Source organism: Macaca thibetana, chromosome 17, assembly GCF_024542745.1.
Source record: "Macaca thibetana thibetana isolate TM-01 chromosome 17, ASM2454274v1, whole genome shotgun sequence".
Lineage (NCBI taxonomy): Eukaryota > Metazoa > Chordata > Mammalia > Primates > Cercopithecidae > Macaca > Macaca thibetana.
The window spans coordinates 27,660,266-27,681,624 of record NC_065594.1 but is presented as its reverse complement, the minus strand read 5'-3'; the positions used below and the strand labels follow the sequence as shown (position 1 = coordinate 27,681,624).

At 38.4% G+C, this 21,359-nt stretch overlaps 2 protein-coding genes across 4 annotated transcripts in view; one reads left to right on the top strand and one right to left on the bottom strand.

Annotated features, from left to right (window-relative positions):
• MED4 (mediator complex subunit 4) overlaps window positions 1–21,359 on the top strand; it is a 1,135,161-nt gene that overhangs the window by 21,776 nt on the left and 1,092,026 nt on the right. The window lies entirely within an intron of this gene.
• Window positions 1–21,359, bottom strand: part of FNDC3A (fibronectin type III domain containing 3A) — a 232,182-nt gene that overhangs the window by 57,426 nt on the left and 153,397 nt on the right. For all 3 annotated transcript variants that reach the window (XM_050766259.1, XM_050766260.1, XM_050766261.1), the window contains 2 exons: window positions 21,161–21,219; window positions 13,782–13,939 (listed from right to left, as the gene is read on the bottom strand). In XM_050766259.1, the coding sequence (XP_050622216.1) occupies window positions 13,782–13,939; window positions 21,161–21,219 (217 nt within the window). The remainder of the gene's footprint in view (window positions 1–13,781; window positions 13,940–21,160; window positions 21,220–21,359) is intronic.

The window sequence follows — 21,359 nt, the reverse complement described above, 5'->3', positions numbered from 1 at the left end:
TAATGTGGAACTTCATTTAAAATGTTACACTTTGAACAGATCACCTAAGAGAGAACACTGGAATTAAGCAGGAGTGACTGGAAACATGTAAAACAAGGAAGGAGAGGGAAGTAAGCCTGCTAGGTTGCAATCAGCTGCGAGCCTAGAAAGGTTCTCCAGTGTGGGGAAAGGGTAAGTAAGTGACCCCCAGTGGTCCACATTCCCATCGTGGACTCCTGTATTCTAGTCATGGGAAAGACCCTAGACCCTTGTGGGCTGCAACTAACACAGGGAGATGCCTGGAGTCATGCAAGGCATTGCTCAAGAGAGGGAGCTTACGCTGGGTCCTATATACCTCCCAAACCCTAAGCAGCTAGAACAAGGTATCATTGAGAGCACAACCCCCAACAGACTGCATCCTGCCCACGGGCCCTACAGTCCCCACATCTCCACATGTCTGGAGTCCCACTGACATTCCCTACCCACAGGCCACCACTGTGACTGGTTGCTGCTTTCAGGACTAAAGCTTGAGCCATTGGCAAAGAACCTGCTGCCCCCAGCAGCAAAGCTGCTGCACATCTTTGTGCACTCCAACGAAAAACTTCCTGTCTGCAGCAACTGCAGCTGTGGGCTGCTGCAGCTGGGGCCAAAGCACAAGTGAAGTGGGTATTCCCTAGCTGCCTGCATACAGCTGTTGCCACTAAAACCCCTCCCTAGTAGCAGGTCTGCAGCGTAGCCACTGCCGCCTTCACCTGAGGATTCTTCCTTGGGCCTGGGGGTCATCCCTACCCTGCCAACACAGTTAGCACCTACAAACAACACTGGAGGGCCTGAAGACAGGTCTTGGTTCTGTGCCCCCAGTGTTTGAGCACACTGTCTGGGAGGCCTGGGGACTACCCAGCCCAGTCCATCACCCGTGCCACACCTGAGCACTCCTCCTGGTGGCCTGAGATTGAGCCCACCCAACCTGCCTTTAATCACTGCAGCAGGTATCCATCTGCATGTACCACCTGTGGACCTGGGGACTGGCTTGCCCAGCATGTCACAGTCACCACCGACATCAGCATGGACTACTTGGAACCCAGAGGTTAGTCCTAATGCCATTACCCAAGCCATATCAGCTTCCCAGAGGCCCAAGAACCCACCTGCCCACCTGCCTGGCCCACTGCTGCCACTACTAGCACCTGAGCAAGCAGCTGCCTAGAGGCCCAAGAATCAGAATGCCTGGATTTGCTAACACTGGTACTCATGTACAACACCTGGGGGCCCAAGGACAGGTAGGCTTGGGCCTGCTGCTGCCACCACTGAGGCCTGAGGACAGGCTCACCTCACATCCCCATCCCCAGCAAAACTTCACTACAGCCTCCACTAACAACTGTATCCTAAGCCACTGTGGAAATCACAGACACCATAACACTGTTTACAGCAGAAGATATATGAAGACTATACTTTCGCATGCACCCTGAATCAAAGCCAAAGTGCTCTACCCAACCAACACTATAGATGCATCTTCAGGAAAAAGTCTTCCCCTATGAAAGCAAGCTCAAAAAATTGAAAGAAGTGACTGCTATACCAGATGCATGGATATTGACATAAGGACAGAAGAAATATGAAAAAGCAAGGCAATAGGACACCTCCAAAGAAACATAATAATCCTCCAGCAACAGATTCTAATCAAAAACAAAAATTTAAGAAATCCCAGATAATGAATTTGAAATAATGATATTAAAGATGCTCACCTGAAATATAAGAAAAACCAGAAAAGCAGTACAAATAATTCAGAAAAACAATTTAGAATATAAGAAATTTACCAAAGAAACACAATCATAAGAAAGAACCAAACAGAAATTCTAGAACTGAAGAATTCATTAAATGAAATACAAAACACATTCGAAAGCATCAACAAAGGACTAGATACAGCTAATGAAAGAATTTCAGAACGTGAAGACAGGTCTTTTGAAATAACCCATTGAAACAAAGATAAACTTCAGGAGGCCAAGGCGGGTGGATCACCTCAGGAGTTCAAGACCAGCCTCCCTAACAAGGCAAAACCCCGTTTCTACTAAAAAATAGAAAAAATTAGCCAGGCGTGGTGGTGAGCATCTGTAATCTCAGCTACTTGGGAGGCTGAGGCAGGAGAATTGCTTCAACCTGGGAAGCGGAGGTTGCAGTGAGTTGAGTTCATGCCACAGCACTCCAAACTGGGCAACAAGAGCAAAACTCCATCTCAAGAAAAAAAAAAAAAGAAGAAGAAAAATGAATGAACAAAGCCTATGTGACATATGGGACACTATAAAGCAATCAAATATTTGAATTTTTGGTATCCTAAATGGTGAAGAGAAAATAAAAGGGTTAGAAAACCTATTTAACAAAATAATAGCTGAAAACTTTCCAAGTCTAGCAAGAGATTTAGACATCCAGACACAGAAAGCTTGGAGAGTCAGATATGAAACAGATATAAATACAAAACAGTCTTCTGCATGAAATTATAGTCAAACTGTTAAAAGCAAAAAAGCCAAGAAAATTCTAAAGATAGCAACAGAAAAGCATCTAGTCACCTATAAGGGAACTCTTATCAGATTAATAGGATTTCTCTGCAGAAATCTTACAAACCAGCAGGGAATGGGGATGATATATTCAAAGTGCTGAAAGAAAAACAGCTGTCAGCCAAGGATATATACCCAACAAACTTATGTTTCATAGAGGAAGGAGAAAAAAGGTATTTTCCAGACAAGCAAAAGCTGAGGGAATGCATCACGACTAGTGCAGTTCTGTAAGAAATGCCTAAGGGAGTCTTACACCTGGAACAAAGGGACAATATCTGCTGTCATGAAGACACAAGAAAGTATAAAAATTACTGAACTTACTGATAGAGCAAACACACAAATGAGGAAGAAAAATAACTCAAATGTACCATTACAGAAATAAAAAAAAAAAGAATGAAACAACATAACAATCAGATATCAATTAATAAAATGACAGAAATACACCCTCACATATCAATAGTAACTTTAAGGTAAATGGATTAAACTTTCTCCTTAAGGAGGCTGATCCAAGATGGCCGAATAGGAACAGCTCCAGTCTACAGCTCCCAGCGTGAGCAATGCAGAAGACGGGTGATTTCTGCATTTCCAACTGAGGTACCGGGTTCTCATCTCACTAGGACATGTTGGAAAGTGGGTGCAGCCCAGAGTGTGAGCCAAAGCAGGGTGGGGCATAGCCTCACCCGGGAAGCACAAAGGGTCGGCGAATTCCCTTTCCTAGCCAAGGGAAGCCGTGAAAAACGGTACCTGGAAAGTCAGGACACTTCCACCCTAATACTGTGCTTTTCCAGTGGTTTTAGCAAATGGCACACCAGGAGATTATATCCAAGGGCCTGGCTCGGAGGGTCCCACGCCCACAGAGCCTTGCTCACTGCTACCACAGTAGTCCGAGATGGAACTGCAAGGTGGCAGTGAGACTGGGGGAGGAGCGTCCACTATTGCTGAGGCTTGAGTAGGTAAACAAAGCAGCTAGGAAGCTCGAACTGCGTGGAGACCACCGCAGCTCAAGGAGGCCTGCCTGCCTGCCTCTGTAGACTACATCTCTGGGGGCAGGGCATAGCTGAACAAAAGGCAGCACAAACTTCGCAGACTTAAATGTCCCTGGTCTGACAGCTTTGAAGAGAGTAGTGGTTCTCCCAGCATGGAGTTTGAGATCTGAGAATGTACAGACTGCCTCCTCAAGTGGGTCCCTGACGCCCAAGTAGCCTAACTGGCCCCTCCCAGTAGGGGCCGATTGACACCTCATACAGCCAGGTGCCCCTCTGAGACGAAGCTTCCAGAGGAAGGATCGGGCAGCAATATTTGCTGTTCTGCAGCCTCCGCTGGTGATACCAAGGCAAACAGGGTCTGGAGTGGACCTCCAGCAAACTCCAACAGACCTGCAGCTGAGGGACCTGTTAGAAAGAAAACTAATAAACAGGAAGGAACAGCATCAACATCAACAAAAAGGACATCCACGCCAAAATCCCATCTGTAGGTCACCATCGTCAAAGACCAAAGGTAAATAAAATTACAAAGATGGGGAGAAACCAGAGCAGAAAAGATGAAAATTCTAAAAACCAGAGCACCCCTTCTCCTCCAAAGGATCGCAGCTCCTCGCCCACAAGAGAACAAAGCAGGATGGAGAATGACTTTGATGAGTTGACAGATGTAGGCTTCAGAAAGTTGGTAATAACAAACTTCTCCAAGCTAAAGGAAGATGTTTGAACCCATCACAAGGAAGCTAAAAACCTTGAAAAAAGATTAGACGAATGGCTAACTAGAATAAAGTGTAGAGAAGACCTTAAATGATCTGATGGAGCTGAAAACCATGGCACGAGAACTACATGCTGCATACACAAGCTTCAGTAGCTGATTCGATCAAATGGAAAAAACGGTATCAGTGACTGAACAAGAAATCAATGAAACGAAGCGAGAAAAGAAGTTTAGAGAAAAAAGAGTAAAAAGAAATGAACAAAGCCTCCAAGAAATATGGGACTATATGATAAGACCAAATCTACGTCTGATTGGTGTACCTGAAAGTGACGGGGAGAATGGAACCAAGCTGGAAAACACTCTTCAGGATATTATCCAGGAGAACTTCCCCAACCTAGCAAGGCAAGCCAACATTCAAATTTAGGAAATACAGAGCACCACAAAGACACTCCTTGGGAAGAGAAAACCCAAGACACATAATTGTCAGATTCACCAAAGTTGAAATGAAGGAAAAAATGCTAAAGGCAGCCAGAGAGAAAGGTCGGGTTACCCACAAAGGGAAGCCCATTAGACTAACAGCAGATCTCTTGGCAGAACCATATAAGCCAGAAGAGAGTGGGGGCCAATACTCAACATTCTTAAAGAATTTTCAACCCAGAATTTCATATCCAGCCAAACTAAGCTCCATAAGTGAAGGAGAAATAAAATCCTTTACAGACAAGCAAATGCTGAGAGATTTCATCACCACCAGGGCTGCCTTATAAGAGCTCCTGAAGGAAGCACTAAACATGGAAAAGAACAATCAGTACCAGCCACTGAAAAACATGCCAAATTGTAAATACCATCGATGCTAGGAAGAAACTGCATCAACTAATGGGCAAAATAACCAGCTAACATCATAATGACAGGATCAAATTCACACATAACAATATTAATCTTAAATGTAAATGGGCTAAATGCCCCAATTAAAAAACACAGACTGGCAAATTGGATAAACAGTCAAGACCCATCAATGTGCTGTATTCAGGAGACCCATCTCACATGCAGAGAGACACATAGGCTTAAAATAAAGGGATGGAGGAAGATTCACCAAGCAAATGGAAAGCAAAAAAAACTGCAGGGGTTGCAGTCCTAGTCTCTGATAAAACAGACTTTAAACCAACAAAGATCAAAAGACAAAAGAAGGCCACTACATAATGGTAAAGGGAGCAATTCAACAAGAAGAGCTAACTATCCTAAATATATATGCACCCAGATTCATAAAGCAAGTCCTTAGAGACCTACAAAGAGACTTAGACTCCCACACAATAACAATGGGAGACTTTAACACCCTACTGTCAACATTAGACAGATCAATGAGACAGAAAGTTAACAAGGATATCTAGGACTTGAACTCAGCTCTGCACCAAGCTGACCTAATAGACATCTACAGAACTCTCCACCCCAAATCAACAGAATATACATTCTTCTCAGCACCACATCACACTTATTCCAAAATTGACCACATAGTTGGAAGCAAAGCACTCCTCAGCAAATGTAAAAGAACAGAAATTATAACAAACTGTCTCTCAGACCACAGTGCAATCAAATTAGAACTCGGGATTAAGAAACTCACTCAAAACCGCACAACTACATGGAAACTGAACAACCTGCTCCTGAATGAGTACTGGTTAAATAACGAAATGAAGGCAGAAATAAAGATGTTCTTTGAAACAAATGAGAACAAAGACACAACATACTAGAATCTCTGGGACACATTTAAAGCAGTGTGTAGAGGAAAATTTATAGCACTAAATGCCCACAAGAGAACGCAGGAAAGATCTAAAATGGACACCCTAACATCACAATTAAAAGAACTAGAGAAGCGAGAGCAAACACATTCAAAAGCTAGCAGAAGGCAAGAAACAACTAAGATCAGAGCAGAACTGAAGGAGACAGAGACAGGAAAAAACCTTCAAAAATTCAGTGAATCCAGGAGCTGGTTTTTTGAATAGATCAACAAAATTGATAGACCACTAGCAAGACTAATAAATTAGAAAAGAGAGAAGAATCAAATAGATGCAATAAAAAATGATAAAGGGGATATCAACACCAATCCCACAGAAATACAAACTACCATCAGAGAATACTATAAACACCTCTATGCAAATAAACTAGAAAATCTAGAAGAAATGGATAAATTCCTGGATACATACACCCTTCCAAGACTAAACCAGGAAGAAGTTGAATCCCTGAATAGACCAATAACAGACTCTGAAATTGAGGCAATAAGTAATAGCCTATCAACCAAAAGAAGTCCAGGACCAGATGGATTTCATAGCCAAATTCTACCAGAGGTACAAACAGGAGCTGGTACCATTCCTTCTGAAACTATTCCAATCAATGGAAAAAGAGGGAATCCTCCCTAACTCATTTTATGAGGCCAGTATCATCCTGATACCAAAGCCTGGCAGAGACACACCAAAAAAGGAGAATTTTAGACCAATATCCCTGATGAACATTGATGCGAAAATCCTCAATAAAATACTGGCAAACCGAATCCAGCAGCACATCAAAAAGCTTATCCACCACGATCAAGTTGGCTTCATCCCTGGGATGTAAGGATGGTTCAACATATGCAAATCAATAAATGTAATCCATCATATAAACAGAAACAAAGACAAAAACCACATGATTATCTCAATAGATGCAGAAAAGGCCTTTGACAAAATTCAACAACACTTCATGCTAAAAACTCTCAATAAACTAGATATTGATGGGACGTCTCTCAAAATAATAAGAGCTATTTATGACAAACTCACAGCCAATATCATACTGAATGGACAAAAACCGGAAGCATTCCCTTTGAAAACTGGCACAAGACAGGGATGCCCTCTCTCACCACTCCTATTCAACATAGTGTTGGAAGTTCTGGCCAGGGCAATCAGGCAAGAGAAAGAAATAAATGGTATTCAATGAGGAAAAGAGGAAGTCAAATTGTCCCTGTTTGCAGATGACATGATTGTATATTTAGAAAACCCCATCATCTCAGCCCAAAATCTCCTTAGGTGGATAAGCAACTTCAGCAAAGTCTCAGGATACAAAATCAATGTGCAAAAATCACAAACGTTCCTATACACCAAAAACAGACAAACAGAGAGCCAAATCATGAGAGAACTCCCATTCACAATTCCTTCAAAGAGAATAAAATACCTAGGAATAGAACTTACAAGGGATGTGAAGGACCTCTTCAAGAACTACAAATCACTGCTCAGTGAAATAAAAGAGGACAGAAACAAATGGAAGAACATTCCATGCTCATGGATAGGAAGAATCAGTATTGTGAAAATGGCCATACTGCCCAAGGTAATTTATAGATTCAATGCCATGCCCATCAAGCTACCAATCACTTTCTTCACAGAATTGGAAAAATCTACTTTACAGTTCATATGGAACCAAAAAAGGGCCCACACATTGCCAAGACAATCCTAAGCCAAAAGAACAAAGCTGGAGGCATCACGCTGCCTGACTTCAAGCTATACTACAAATCTACAGTAACCAAAACAGCATGGTACTGGTACCAAAACAGATATATATACCAATGGAACAGAACAGAGTCCTCAGAAATAATACCACACATCTACAACCATCTGATCTTTGACAAACCTGACAAAAACAAGAAGTGGGGAAAAGATTCCCTATTTAATAAATGGTGCTGGGAAAACTGGCCAGCCATATATAGAAAGCTGAAACTGGATCCTTTCCTTACTCCTTATACAAAAATTAATTCAAGATGAATTAAAGACTTAAATGTTAGACCTAAAACCATAGAAACCCTAGAAGAAAACCTAGGCAATAACATTCAGGACGCAGGCATGGGCAAGGACTTCATAACTAAAACACCAAAAGCAATGGCAACAAAAGCCAAAACAGACAAATGGGATCTAATTAAACTAAAGAGCTTCTGCATAGCAAAATAAACTACCATCAGAGTGAATAGGCAACCTACAGAAAGGAAGAAAATATTTGCAATTTACCCATCTGACAGAGGGCTAATATCCAGAATCTACAAAGAACTTAAACAAATCTATAAGAAAAAAGTCAAACAAACCCATCAAAAAGTGGGCAAAGGATGTGAACAGACACTTCTCAAAAGAAGACATTCATGCATCCAACAGACACATGAAAAAATGCTCATCATCACTGGTCATCAGAGAAATGCAAATCAAAACCACAATGAGATCCCATCTCACATCAGTTAGAATGGTGATCATTAAAAAGTCAGGAAACAACAGGTGCTGGAGAGGATGTGGAGAAATAGGAACGCTTTTACACTGTTGGTGGGACTGTAAACTAGTTCAACCATTGTGGAAAACTGTGTGGTGATTCCTCAAGGATCTAGAACTAGAAATACCATTTGACCCAGCAATCCCATTACTGGGTATATACCCAAAGGATTATAAATCATGCTACTGTAAAGACACATGCACACATGTGTTTATTGTGGCACTATTCACAACAGCAAAGACTTGGAATCAACCCAATATCCATCAATGATAGACTGGATTAAGAAAATGTGGCACATATACACTATGGAATACTATGCAGCCATAACAAAGGATGAGTGCATGCCCTCTGTAGGGACATGGATGAGGCTGGAAACCATCATTCTGAGCAAACTACCGCAAGGACAGAAAACCAAACACCAAATGTTCTCACTCACAGGTGGGAATTGAACAGTGAGAACACTTGGACACAGCGTGGGGAACATCACACACTGGGGCCTGTCATGGGGTTGGGGGTAGGGGAAGGGATGGCATTAAGTGAAATAGCTATTGTAAATGACAAGTTAATGGGTGCGGCACACCAACATGGCACATGTATACATATGTAACAAACCTGCACGGTGTGCACATGGTACCCTAGAACAAAAGTATACTAATAATAAAACAAGCAAACAAAAAACTTTCTACTTAAAAGACATAAACTCACTGTATGAATTAAAAAATGTGACCCAATTATATGCTGTCTACAAGAAATTCACCTCACCTGTAAAGACACATATAGACTGAAAGTAAAGGGATGGAAAACAATAATCCATGCAAACAGAAACCAAAAGTGAGCAGGAGTAGCTACACTCAGATAAAACAGACTTTAAGTCAAAAACAGTAAAAAGAGACAAAGTCATTATATAATGATAAAGGGATCAATTCAGCAAGAGGATATAATAAATCTAAACATATATGTACCCAACACTGGAGCACCCAGAAATATAAAGCAATTATTAATAGATCTAAAGGGAGAGACAGACTCCAATAAAACAATAGCTGGGGACTTCAACACCCTACTCTCAGCATTAGACAGATCATCTAGACAGAAAATTAACAAAGAAACATTGTATTTAAATGGCACATTAGACCAAATGGACATAATAGACCTTTGTAAATACATTTCATCCAACAGCTACAGAAAACACATTTTTCTTGTTTAATTAATTAATCTTTTTTTATTATTATACTTTAAGTTCTAGGGTACATGTGCACAATGTGCAGGTTTGTTACATATGTATACATGTGCCATGTTGGTGTACTGCACCCATTAACTCGTCATTTACATTAGGTATATCTCCTAATGCTATCCCTCCCCCATCCCACCTCCCCACAACAGGCCCCGGTGTGTGATGTTCCCCTTCCTGTGTCCAAGTATGATCTCACTGTTCAATTCCCACCTATGAGTGAGAACATGTGGTGTTTGGTTTTCTGTTCTTGAGACAGTTTGCTGAGAATGATGGTTTCCAGCTGCATCCATGTCCCCACAAAGGACACGAACTCATCCTTTTTTATGGCTGCATAGTATTCCATGGTATATATGTGCCACATTTTCTTAATCCAGCCTGTCACTGATGGACATTTTGGTTGATTCCAAGTCTTTGCTATTGTGAACAGTGCTGCAATAAACATACGTGTGCATAGAAAACACATTTTTTTTTACAATATGTGAAACATGAAACATTCTCTAGGGTAGAACATATGTCAGTACAGAATATAGGTCTCAATATTTATTTTTTTTGAGACAGAGTCTTGCTCTGTTGCCAGGATGGAGTGCAGTGTCACCATCTTGGCTCACTGCAACCTCTGTCTCCCGGGTTCAAGCAATTCCCTTGCCTCAGCCTCCCGAGTAGCTGGGACTACAGGTGTGCACCACCATGCCCAGCTAATTTTTTGTATTTTAGTAGAGACGGGGTTTCACCATGTTGGCCAGGATGGTCTTGATCTCTTGCCCTTGTGATCTGCCTGTCGCGGCCTCCCGAAGTGCTGGGATTACAGGTGTGAGCCACCGTGCCCGGCCGCAAGAAATTTTAAAACACTGGAAGTATATCATATATTTTCTAATACTCAATAGAATAAAACTAGAAATCAATAACAAGAGGAACTTTGGAAACTATGCAACTACCTGGAAACTAAGCAACACGCTCCTGAATGACCACTGGTAGAGGGACGAATTAAGAAAAATAAAAAAAAATTCTTGAAATAAATCAAAATGGAAACACAAAATATTAAAACCTATGGGATATAGCAAAAGCAGTGCCAAAAGGGAAGTTTATAGTAATAAATGTCTACATAAAAAAGCTGAAAGACTCTAAATAAACAATCTAGCAACGCACATCTCAAGAACCTCAAAAGCAAGAACAAACCAAATCCAAAATTAGTGGAAGAAATAATAAAGATTAGAGCAGACAGCCAGGTGCAGTGGTGCAGATCAGAGCAGACAGCCAGGTGCAGTGGTGCACACCTGTAGTCCCAGTTACTTGGGAGGCTGAGGTGGGAGGATCACTTGAGCCTAGGAATTTGAGTCCAGCTTAGGCAAGACGCCATCTCTAATAAAATAAAAAGTCAGAACAGAACTAAACCACTACCTAGACTAATATAGAGAAGAAGAAAGGAGACCCAAATAAACAAAATCAGAAGTGAGAAAGGAGACACTACAACTGATACCACACTTACAAAGAATCATCAGAGACTATTATGGACAACTTACACCAACAAACTGAAAAATCTGAGGAAGTGGATAAATTCCTGGATATGTACTACCTACCAAGATTCAATAAGTGAGAAATAGAAAACATGAACTGACCAATAATGAGTAACGAGATTGAATCAGTAACAAAGAGTCTTCAAACAAAGAAAAGTCCAGGACCAACGGCTTGGCTGACAAATTCTACCAAACTTTTAAGGAACACCAATTCTCCTCAAACTATTCTAAAAACATTGAAGAGGAGGGAATGATCTCTAACTCATTCTACAAGGATAGCATCACTCTGGTACCAAAACCAGATAAAGACACAACAAAAAAAGAAAAAGTACAGACCAATCCCTGATAAACACAGACACAAAATCCTCATCAAAATTCTAGCAAACTGAATTCAACAGCACATTATAAAGACAATACACCACAATCAAGTGGGATTTATACCAGGGAATGCAAGGATGGCTTCACATATACAAATCAATAAATGTGATACACCATATCAACAGAATGAAGGATAAAAACTATATGATCATCTCAATAGATGTAGAAAATTTTTGATAAAATTCAGCATCCCCTCATAAAATCTTTCAACAAACTAGGCACTAAAGGAACATACCTCAACATAATAAACACCACATACGACAGACCCACAGCTAACATCATATAGACAGGGGAAGTCTAAAAACCTTTCCTCAAAGAACTTGAACGAGACAAGGATGCCTACTTTCACCACTCCTATTCAATATGGTACTGGAAGTCCTAGCCAGAACAACCAGCCAAGAGAAAGAAATGAAAGGTGATCAGATTAAAAAAAAAAAAGTCAAATTGTCCCTCTTTGCAGATGACATGATCTTACATGTAGAAAAATCTGAAGACTCCACCAGAAAACTCTTGGATCTGATAAATAAATAAATTCAGTAAGTTGCAGGATACAAAATCAAAATTAAAAAATTAGCATCATTTCTATACACTAATAATAAACTAGCTGAGAAAGAAGCCCAAAAGACAATCACATTTACAATAGCTACAAAAGGAGAAAAAAAAACCCTAGGAATAAATCTAACATAACAGGTGGAAAGATCTCTATAAGATAAAACTACAAAACACTGATGAAAGAAATGGAAGAGAACACAAACATCCTTAGAGAGAGACCTTAATTCCTGTAGGATATGGGAGATGACTAATGCCCACCTCGTGCTCCCTGGTCAGGCTGCAAATGGAAATAAAGCATTCCTCTTAGTAAGCAACCATATTTAACTAGAAAACAGTCAATAACATAGTCAGAAACCTTTTTGTTGATAGTCCTTTATCCCCTACTTACCCCTTAGGTAGGTTTACTTGTCTCTCTTAAGAAAAATTAATAGAACACAAGGAAATCTCAATAGAGAGGAAACAGGAAATTTTTATATCCTTATGTGACTAGATGAGAGGCACTGGGGCAGTTTCACTTTCCTTTCTTCTTGCCAGCTATGTTTTGAAAAAAGATAGCAAGAAGGCTGATGGAGCCCGTGTTCTGTGCTAATTATGATCATTCAAATGATTAACCATCACCTTTACAGTCTTCTTGGTGCTTAAATAATAACTAACCATTAACTTTACCCTTTTTCATTAGAATAATCAACTTTTATATGAACAGGAAAATAGTTTAATTCAAAACTGTCAATCATAAATGTCACAATTTTAGTTACTGAATCTTTCCAAGGCTTCGTGGTGTGTAATATACCCTTATTTTTTTCTTGACACGGAGTCTCGCTCTGTCACTCAGGCTGGAGTGCAATGGCACAATCTTGGCTCACTGCAACTGCCACCTCCCAGGTTCAAGCGATTCCCCTGCCTCAGCCTCCTAAGTAGCTGGGACTACAGGTATGTGCCACCACCCCTGGCTAATTTTTGTATTTTTAGTAGAGACAGGGTTTCACCGTGTTGGCCAGGCTGGTCTTGAACTCCTGACCTCAGGAGATCCACCTGCCTCGGCCTCCCAAAGTGCTGGGATTACAGGAGTGAGCCACCATGCCTGGCTGTGTGTAATATACTTTTAAACCAAGGAAAGAACTACATAAGTTTTCAAAATGTGATAAAAACATACTAACATGCAAATAAATAACACTGCTACTAAATTCATTTTACAACAGGACATGAGCTTATACATGTAAGAATTAAATCCAAGTCCTTAGAGGAGCAGTGTCATACTTCATGAGTTTACAATCATGAATTGTCCATTTTTGGTCATGGGTTCTACATACTTCATGGGTTCTACATACTACAACTTATATTTAATGCATTAAGAATACGTGAATACTGAACCATCTATTAGGCAGCCTACTGGGAAAGAAAAGCTGAATGTGGTCAATAAAAGTGATTATTCTGAAGGAGAGTAGACAGAAATGTGTACCAAGCTACATTTGGACCATTTACATTGAAATCACTATCATTAGCCAACTTAAAGATTGAGAATAAAAGCATGAAGAAGGAAAAATAGAGCAAAATTAGTAATAAGCTCTTTATAATAAACCATTAATTTACACAATGGGAGAAAGCAAAACAACAAATACTTACACATATACACTTTTGTATTTCCCATCTTTTCCAGTACTTGAGATCAGAACTTCATAACCATAGAGCTCTGGTACAGTACTTTCATCTGTTTCACCATTAATGAGGCTGGAAGGTGGTGACCAGGTAAGTACTACTGTCCTTGCCTGGATGTCAGAGGCCTGTAAAAATACAACATTTAAAAGTTCTTTAAAACAACTGTAATGTATACAATGAGCAGTGAAATATCTAATGAGGTTTCAAGATTAAATAAAATGTATCTGTTTATACAGATAAAAAGGCTCAAAATATAAACCTGCTCATTGTAAATAATTTGTTGTGGGTTCCACAACAAATGAGGTGGGTTCCACAAAAATTTAAAACCCAGGCCATTCAAAACTATCAGCACAGACACCACATATAGTCAAAAGAAAAAAAACGGGATTAAAAAGACCATTGTAACATATTTAAAAAGGTTCATTTAGAAAGTGTTTTTACAACAGGAAGATGACAAAAACTCAAGAGAAAAAGGAGCAAAGGACATCGACATCCAAAGATACATAAATACAAACGGAAAACATATAAAATGATGTATGTGTGAAACTGCATTCATAAATACACGTAAATTAAAACAAAATCCCAGTTTTCATCTACTGGATAGGGGAAGATTAAAAAGCTAATACTATCTAGTGTTAAAAATGTGGAGAAATGGCACTCTCTAAGCGTGGTATCAGTATATATAAGTTCAATCTTTGTGTACAGCAACTAGTGAATCATCACAAAATTTAAGATGTGTTTGCTTTTTGATTCAGAAATTCTACATCCAGGAATTTTTTTTCAGGGTAATATCCTATAAACTTAACATACGTATACAAATATACACTTAAGAATGTTCATTGCAGCATTATTAATGGCAAAAAGCTAGAACTAACTATAGGGCACTGACTACCTAAATGATGGTACATAATACAGCCCATGAACACATTATTCTGCAAGTGTTCAAAAAAGAATACGAGGTGGACATACACGTGCTAACATCTGAAAATTTCCTCAATATACAGGTGCTACATAATAAAAAAGTGAAGCTGGAAAGCAGTACATATACTGTGACTGCAGTTAACTTTTATAAAACTGCACAAAAATGTCTGAAAATGTACTGTACATCAATTGTTATCTTTGGGGATTTAGTGTATGTGTGGTGAGATGCAGAGAAAGTTGTGACAGAAAAAAACAGGTGGTTTCAATTATGTTTTATATATTTTTATACTACTGAAATAATTTTATGAGTACAAGTTACTTTTACAAGACAAGCCTAATAAAGCGAAAAAAATCTAGAGATCGGGTAAGGTTGACAGATTGGTAAGAAAGGTACCAGATTATATGTAGGCATTTATATAAAAGCTTGCTTTAAAATTATACACGTTTAATGACTACCTTAGCATTTCTAAAACCAAACTAATAATCACTAGGATGACAATTACTCCTATCTTGAATTAAAGTAAAATAAGTAATCTCCATAAAATTGTAATATTCTGTCCTTTTCAATGTTCTCAAAGTCTGAATAAATAAAAAAAACTATTACTATATTTATTTTGCTTCTGTTAAATCATAGGAAATGTAATACTGTATTCACTATAATACTGTCTTAAAGTCTTGGTACTGTGCTTCATTTACAATGAACTTAAACATGATTCCTTGTATGATCCAGTATACAGCTGGCTATTAACCTGAAACTGAGCAGGTTTTTTTCTTTTTTAAAACAAACTGTTACTATACATGTATGGATACCCATAAGTGTCTCTTGATTTTATGGGATGATCACAGTTGTGTTAAACTTTGAGAACGTGAATAGGACTATGAAAGTGGGTCAGTCAAAAGCATTAACTGGCATCTACTTTAGTAGTAGTAGTAGTAGTAGTAGTAGTCGTCAAAAGCATTAACTGGCATCTACTTTAGTAGTAGTAGTAGTAGTAGTAGGAGTAGTAGTCAAAAGCATTAACTGGCATTTACTTTAGTAGCAGTAGTAGTAGTAGGAGTAGTAGGAGTAGTAGGAATAGTAGTCAAAAGCATTAACTGGCATCTACTTTAGTAGTTTTAGTAGTAGTAGTAGTAGTAGTAGTAGTAGTAGTAGCAGCAGTAGCAGCAGTAGTAGTAAAGATGGGGTCTTTCTATGTTGCCCAGGATGGTCTTGAGCTCCTGGCCTCAAGCTACCCTCCCGCCTCAGCCTCCCAAAGTGTTGGAATTACAGATGTTGAGTCACTATGCCCAGCTTGGCACCTACTTTATGAAGCTTACTTTATCAGGATCTGTGGTGAATACAGACAGCCGAGAAAATATTAAATATGGAAGCACAAGATGTGTCACTAATTTGCCTGGTGGTACACTGAACTCCCACCCTCTTAGGGTTCTAGGCCTCATCAACAAAATGAGTGGCTGAGCGAGATGAACTGTATACCAGAGTTACACAAATAAAGTATTTTTAAAAGCCCTTTATTTGGAAATAAATTTAGGTTTAAAGAAAAGTTGGGAAGACAGTATGGAATCCCTGTCTATCCTTTACCCAGCTTCCCCTAATATTAACATCCTATATAACCATGCACTTTTGTCAAAACTAAGAAATTAATATTGGTAAATACTATTAACTAAGCTTTCAACGTAAACTACACTTTTAACTAAACAGAATTCCAAAATACTAGGTTGAATTTAGCAAACATAGTTTTAAAAATAAATTTAAAAAATTTTAAAATACGAATATCAACTTAAAATATATATATATTTTTATATATATATATATATTTTATTGAGACAAGGTCTTACTATTGTTGCCTGGGCTGGTTGCAAACTCCTAGGCTCAAACGATCCTCCTGCCGCGGCCTCCTAAAGTATTGGGATTACAGGCGTGAGCCACTGCACTGGGCCAATTTCAACTTTTTCAATTTGCTTTTCCAGAAAATCTTTTAGTACTAACTCATTCTATTAAAAAGATATCTTATGGCCAGGTGCAGGGGCTCATGCCTGTAATCCCAGCACTATGGGAGGCCAAGGTGGGCAGATCACCTGAGGTTAAGAGTTCAAGACCAGCCTGGCCAACATGGTGGAACCCTATCTTTACTAAAACTACAAAAATTATCTGGGCATGGTGGTGCATGCCTGTAATCCCAGCTACTCAGGAGACTGAAACCCAAGAATCACTTGAACCTGGGAGGCAGAGGTTGCAGCAAGCTGAAATCATGCCACTGCACTCCAGCACTCCAGCCCTCCAGTCTGGGTGAAAGAGCAAGACTCTGTCTCAAAAAAAAAAAAAAAAAAAAGGGGTATCTTATTACTTGCACATAAATGTTAAAGTCACAGAAAGAGTGATTTCATTGGGAGAAGATGTGGAAAACTTCGTAAGTGAATTCTGAATTTAATTTTAAAGGACTTGGATGAGATAAAATTTGGTAGAAAGAGGTGGGTGATCAATACAGGAATGAGTATTTATATTTCCAAGCTTATAACTGCAATCTGGTAGTCCAAGGCATGTTCTTATGTATTTTTAAAATCTTCTAAAAATGCTGTTTTCTGTTGCTGGTTTCAGGTGAATTATAAAGAGTCGCATAGAAGAAAAAGAAGTGGACACCCACATAGATACCACAAAATTCCTGTGTGAAGACTGAGGTAGTAATTGTGTGTGTATGTGGAGTGGTAGGGGACAGTGGGGAGAGTGGATCCTATAAACTTACAGTGAAATAATAAAGCTTGGAGTATTAATCTGGCATGGGGAGAATGAAAGGTAAAGAAATGTAAGATGATACTGTAACCCAGGAAAACCTGGATATAAGTGTTTACCGATGGAAACAACGAAAGGAAACAGAAACAAAAGAGATCTAACCCAATTTCTTCTTCATTTTAGAGGAATGAAGAACGTGTTAAATTGGATAGACAAGCAAATTGAGAATTTGGTTTTCTAAAGTTGCTAGTGAAACATTCAAACTTGGGTAATTCTTTAGTGTGTCTCAGGAGATACAGTTCTACAGGAACAGATGAATAATTAGGATTGAAAATATAGATTTGGAAGTAATTTGAACTCTATTTGTATGTTAATGTTAGAAGTAAAATTTGCTTTTATATCCATATCACTTGATTCTTACAACTACCACCTAAAGTAGGCAAAATAGGCTTACCTATCTTCATTTTATGAAAGGAGCATATTCAGAAAGGTTAAGTAACTTGTCTGAGGTCACAGAACCATTGACTAGGACCCGAATAATTCAGTTATTTTCCTACTACTCAATGATCCCACCCTGAATCTACTTCTAGGTGGTGGCTGAAAACAGATACGATTGTGTAAAAATGTCTAAGAACTGATAAAGATGGTAATAGGAAAAAGTGAAAATAGCTCTTTTAGAAAGTGGCTAGATTATGCACAATATATTTTTTGAGGCAGATTGTGATCCTTGTAAGGTAGTCATCAAAACTACCCTTGAGAAAAACTGCACATTGGGTTAAATTAAGTATATATATAGGAAACTAAACTGTTAAAAAAGTTCAAAGCCATATATATTGTATCAATTTTGACAAAGACTGTAGAAGAAAGAAATGAGAGTATCTAATTTCTGGATTTCCAGAAATATTAAAGTAGAATAAACATCAATGTTTGATCCTTGTCTAGATAAGGGCATCAGGAGGTGAGAGAATAATTCTGAAGATAACTCAAAGGCTGAGCCTAAGGAAACTTGGAGTTAGTAAGTACTTCTAGTAACCACAAAAAGGTAAAGGGAAGGGGTAATGATTCTGAAAGCAAAAAGGTAATGAGTAAAAGGCATGACACATTTAATTTTAAGCACTACTGAAATAAATGGAAATGAAATCCACTGAAATAAATGTCAGTAGATTTTCACAAAAATGCGACTGAGAACAATTTCAAAGAAGAACAAATGAAAAGACAATACTTTCAATATAGTTAATTATTTCATGCATGTGAGGGTACACAATACCATTATTCTCCATTTTCTGAAAGAAGAAACATTCACAAAGGTCAAGTGACTTGTCATGGGTCATTCAACTCCTAAGTACACAGCTGAGACTGTGAGACTACTGCATGTACCACATTCTCCCCTACACACTGCACTCTGGTCACATGAGTGAGCTTTTCTCTTTCCTTTTTTGTTCCTCAACTGTGCCATGTTCAGTGCTTTTCAAATGCTGCTCAGTTTGCAATACTGTTCCCATACTTTCCACCCTTGTCCTCAATGCCCAACCACTACTTTTCCTTCAAATATCTGTACAATAATCCTTCCTTAGGGAAACTTCCCTGATTCCCTATCCAGGTTTAGTCCTCCTATTATATGCTCTGATTGCTCTCTATCTTTTTGTTCTGGCACTTCACAGTTACAATTTACCATTCATTGTGTGATGCTTAGTTTTCTAAACTAAGTCTTGTGGCAGAGCCCGTGTCTATCCTTTGCTTTCCATTCTATCTCCAGCTTTAGCACAGCATCTGTCACTTTGTAAGTGGTCAAATATTTATGGAATGAAAAAGTGAATGAACACATTTAATTTAGTGCTCTAAATGAACTAGAGCATGCAAAAACAACAAAACACACAAAAACAAGCAAAAACCCTGATCTGTGCTTTGTAGCTCACAAATAATTTAATCAAAGAGGAATCGGCATTCAAACTATAAACATAAAGTAAAAGCAAACAAAACCATCAGCACTACTTTAAGTTTTATGATACAGGGCTTACTATCTTATTAAATTACATGTTCTTCCTGATGTTGAGTAAGAAAGTCTTTGAATTGGCTTTAAGATTGACTTTTTGTGTATGTAAATTATACATTTATTTATTTATTTATTTATTTATTTATTTATTTATTTATTTTTGAGACAGGTTCTTGCTCTGTCGCCCTGGCTGGAGCGAAAAGGCACAATCTTAGTTCCCTGCAGCATTGAACTCCTAGGCTCAAGGGATCCTCCCACCTCAGCATCCCAAGTAGCTGGGACTACAGGTGTGTGCCCCCATGTTTGTAGTATCTGTATTTGTGTTTTGTAGAGACAAGGTCTCAATATATTGTGCAGGCTGGTCTCAAACTCCTGGCCTCAAATGATCCTCCTGTCTTGGTTTTCCAAAGGACTGGGAAAGTGTGAGCCATTGAACCTGGCCTGAAAATTATACTTTTAATATATACTACAACAAGTAAATGCTACTAGCATTAGCTATTAAATCACTCAAACATCAATCTTATTAAGGCTACTAAATTCCTTTTCTAGGAAACCTAGTGATATACACTTGGACATAGAGAGCTCTTGGAAGGATACTGCCTAAATTTCAGTCGTAGCTCTACTACTACTAATTGAAACTCACTGTTGCTTCAGTTTCCTCATTTGTAAAATAGGAAAAATAGTACATATATGGTTGTCACAGGTATTAAATAATGCATATGTGCATTCCAGGCACTCTAAACAGAGACTGATGCTAATCAATTTGTGTTAGCCATTACTATGAAATAATTCTGTGTAAATTTACATTTATTGATACATATATGCTCTATTCTCAAGAGAAAACAGATTAGAATAAAGAAAGCTAGAGCAACCAAATCTATTATTTGGGAGTTGCCAGAAAAAGTAGGACCATAGTAGTCTATTAGATGAGGAACTGGCTTACTCAAACATCCTGAAACATGGCAAGATAAGCTTTAAAAGCCTTTGTGGAGACGGTACTAAGAATAATAACTTTTCCAATTTGTTTTCTTAGAAAAACAAAGTATTTTTGGGGTAACTTAGCATAAAACATTTTACCATGGATGTTTCTGAGAGTTGGGAGAAAGTAGTTTGTTTTATGAACCAAAAAATATTCTTATCAATCTTAAATTGCCTTATTCTGGCTGAAAAAGTCCTATGGCCTACTTCTTCCACCATCTTTCCCCCTTTAAACTATACTCCAGTGATAATGGTTCTTTCCATCTGTCCAACTCCCCATGCTTACTTACACCCATTCTCCCTCTCCCATTCCTTCCACTTTTGCACTTTTTCTCACTTGTCAGAGAACGCTTCCCTGATTGCTCTATTTAACCTAACAACCTCTCCTAGTAATCTCATTATATTATTCCTATTTCTATAATAGCAATCTTTACTATCACACAGAATTCTGTTTGTGCATTTGTTTTTTATTTATTGGCATATAGTAAGGGATCAATAAATATCTGATGAATGAATGAAAAACTATGTAGCTCTTCAAAGAATCAGGTAATGACACAGAAAGACAGCTGAGGCATACCATATTGAGTGAAAACAGCTTGTCACAGAATACAGTATTATCCTATTTTCATACAAAGTTAAAAGAAAAAAACTACATTTTGATGGATGAACACCTTATATTAATATACTAAATATAAACATCAATAAAATACATAAGATACTTACCACTGGTTTGACAATGTTGGAAAGAAGTGCTTCAAATGCTTTAGTTTCTTCATTTTTTTCTTAAAAAAAAAAACATTTGAATATTTAAAAAAAGAATTTAGATACAATCCCTTCTTCTCCCTAAATATATATTCTGAAACTAGGTTGGTATTTGAGACTTTTCTAGTTCTTATTCCTTTGTTCATACTCAGCAGTTTGT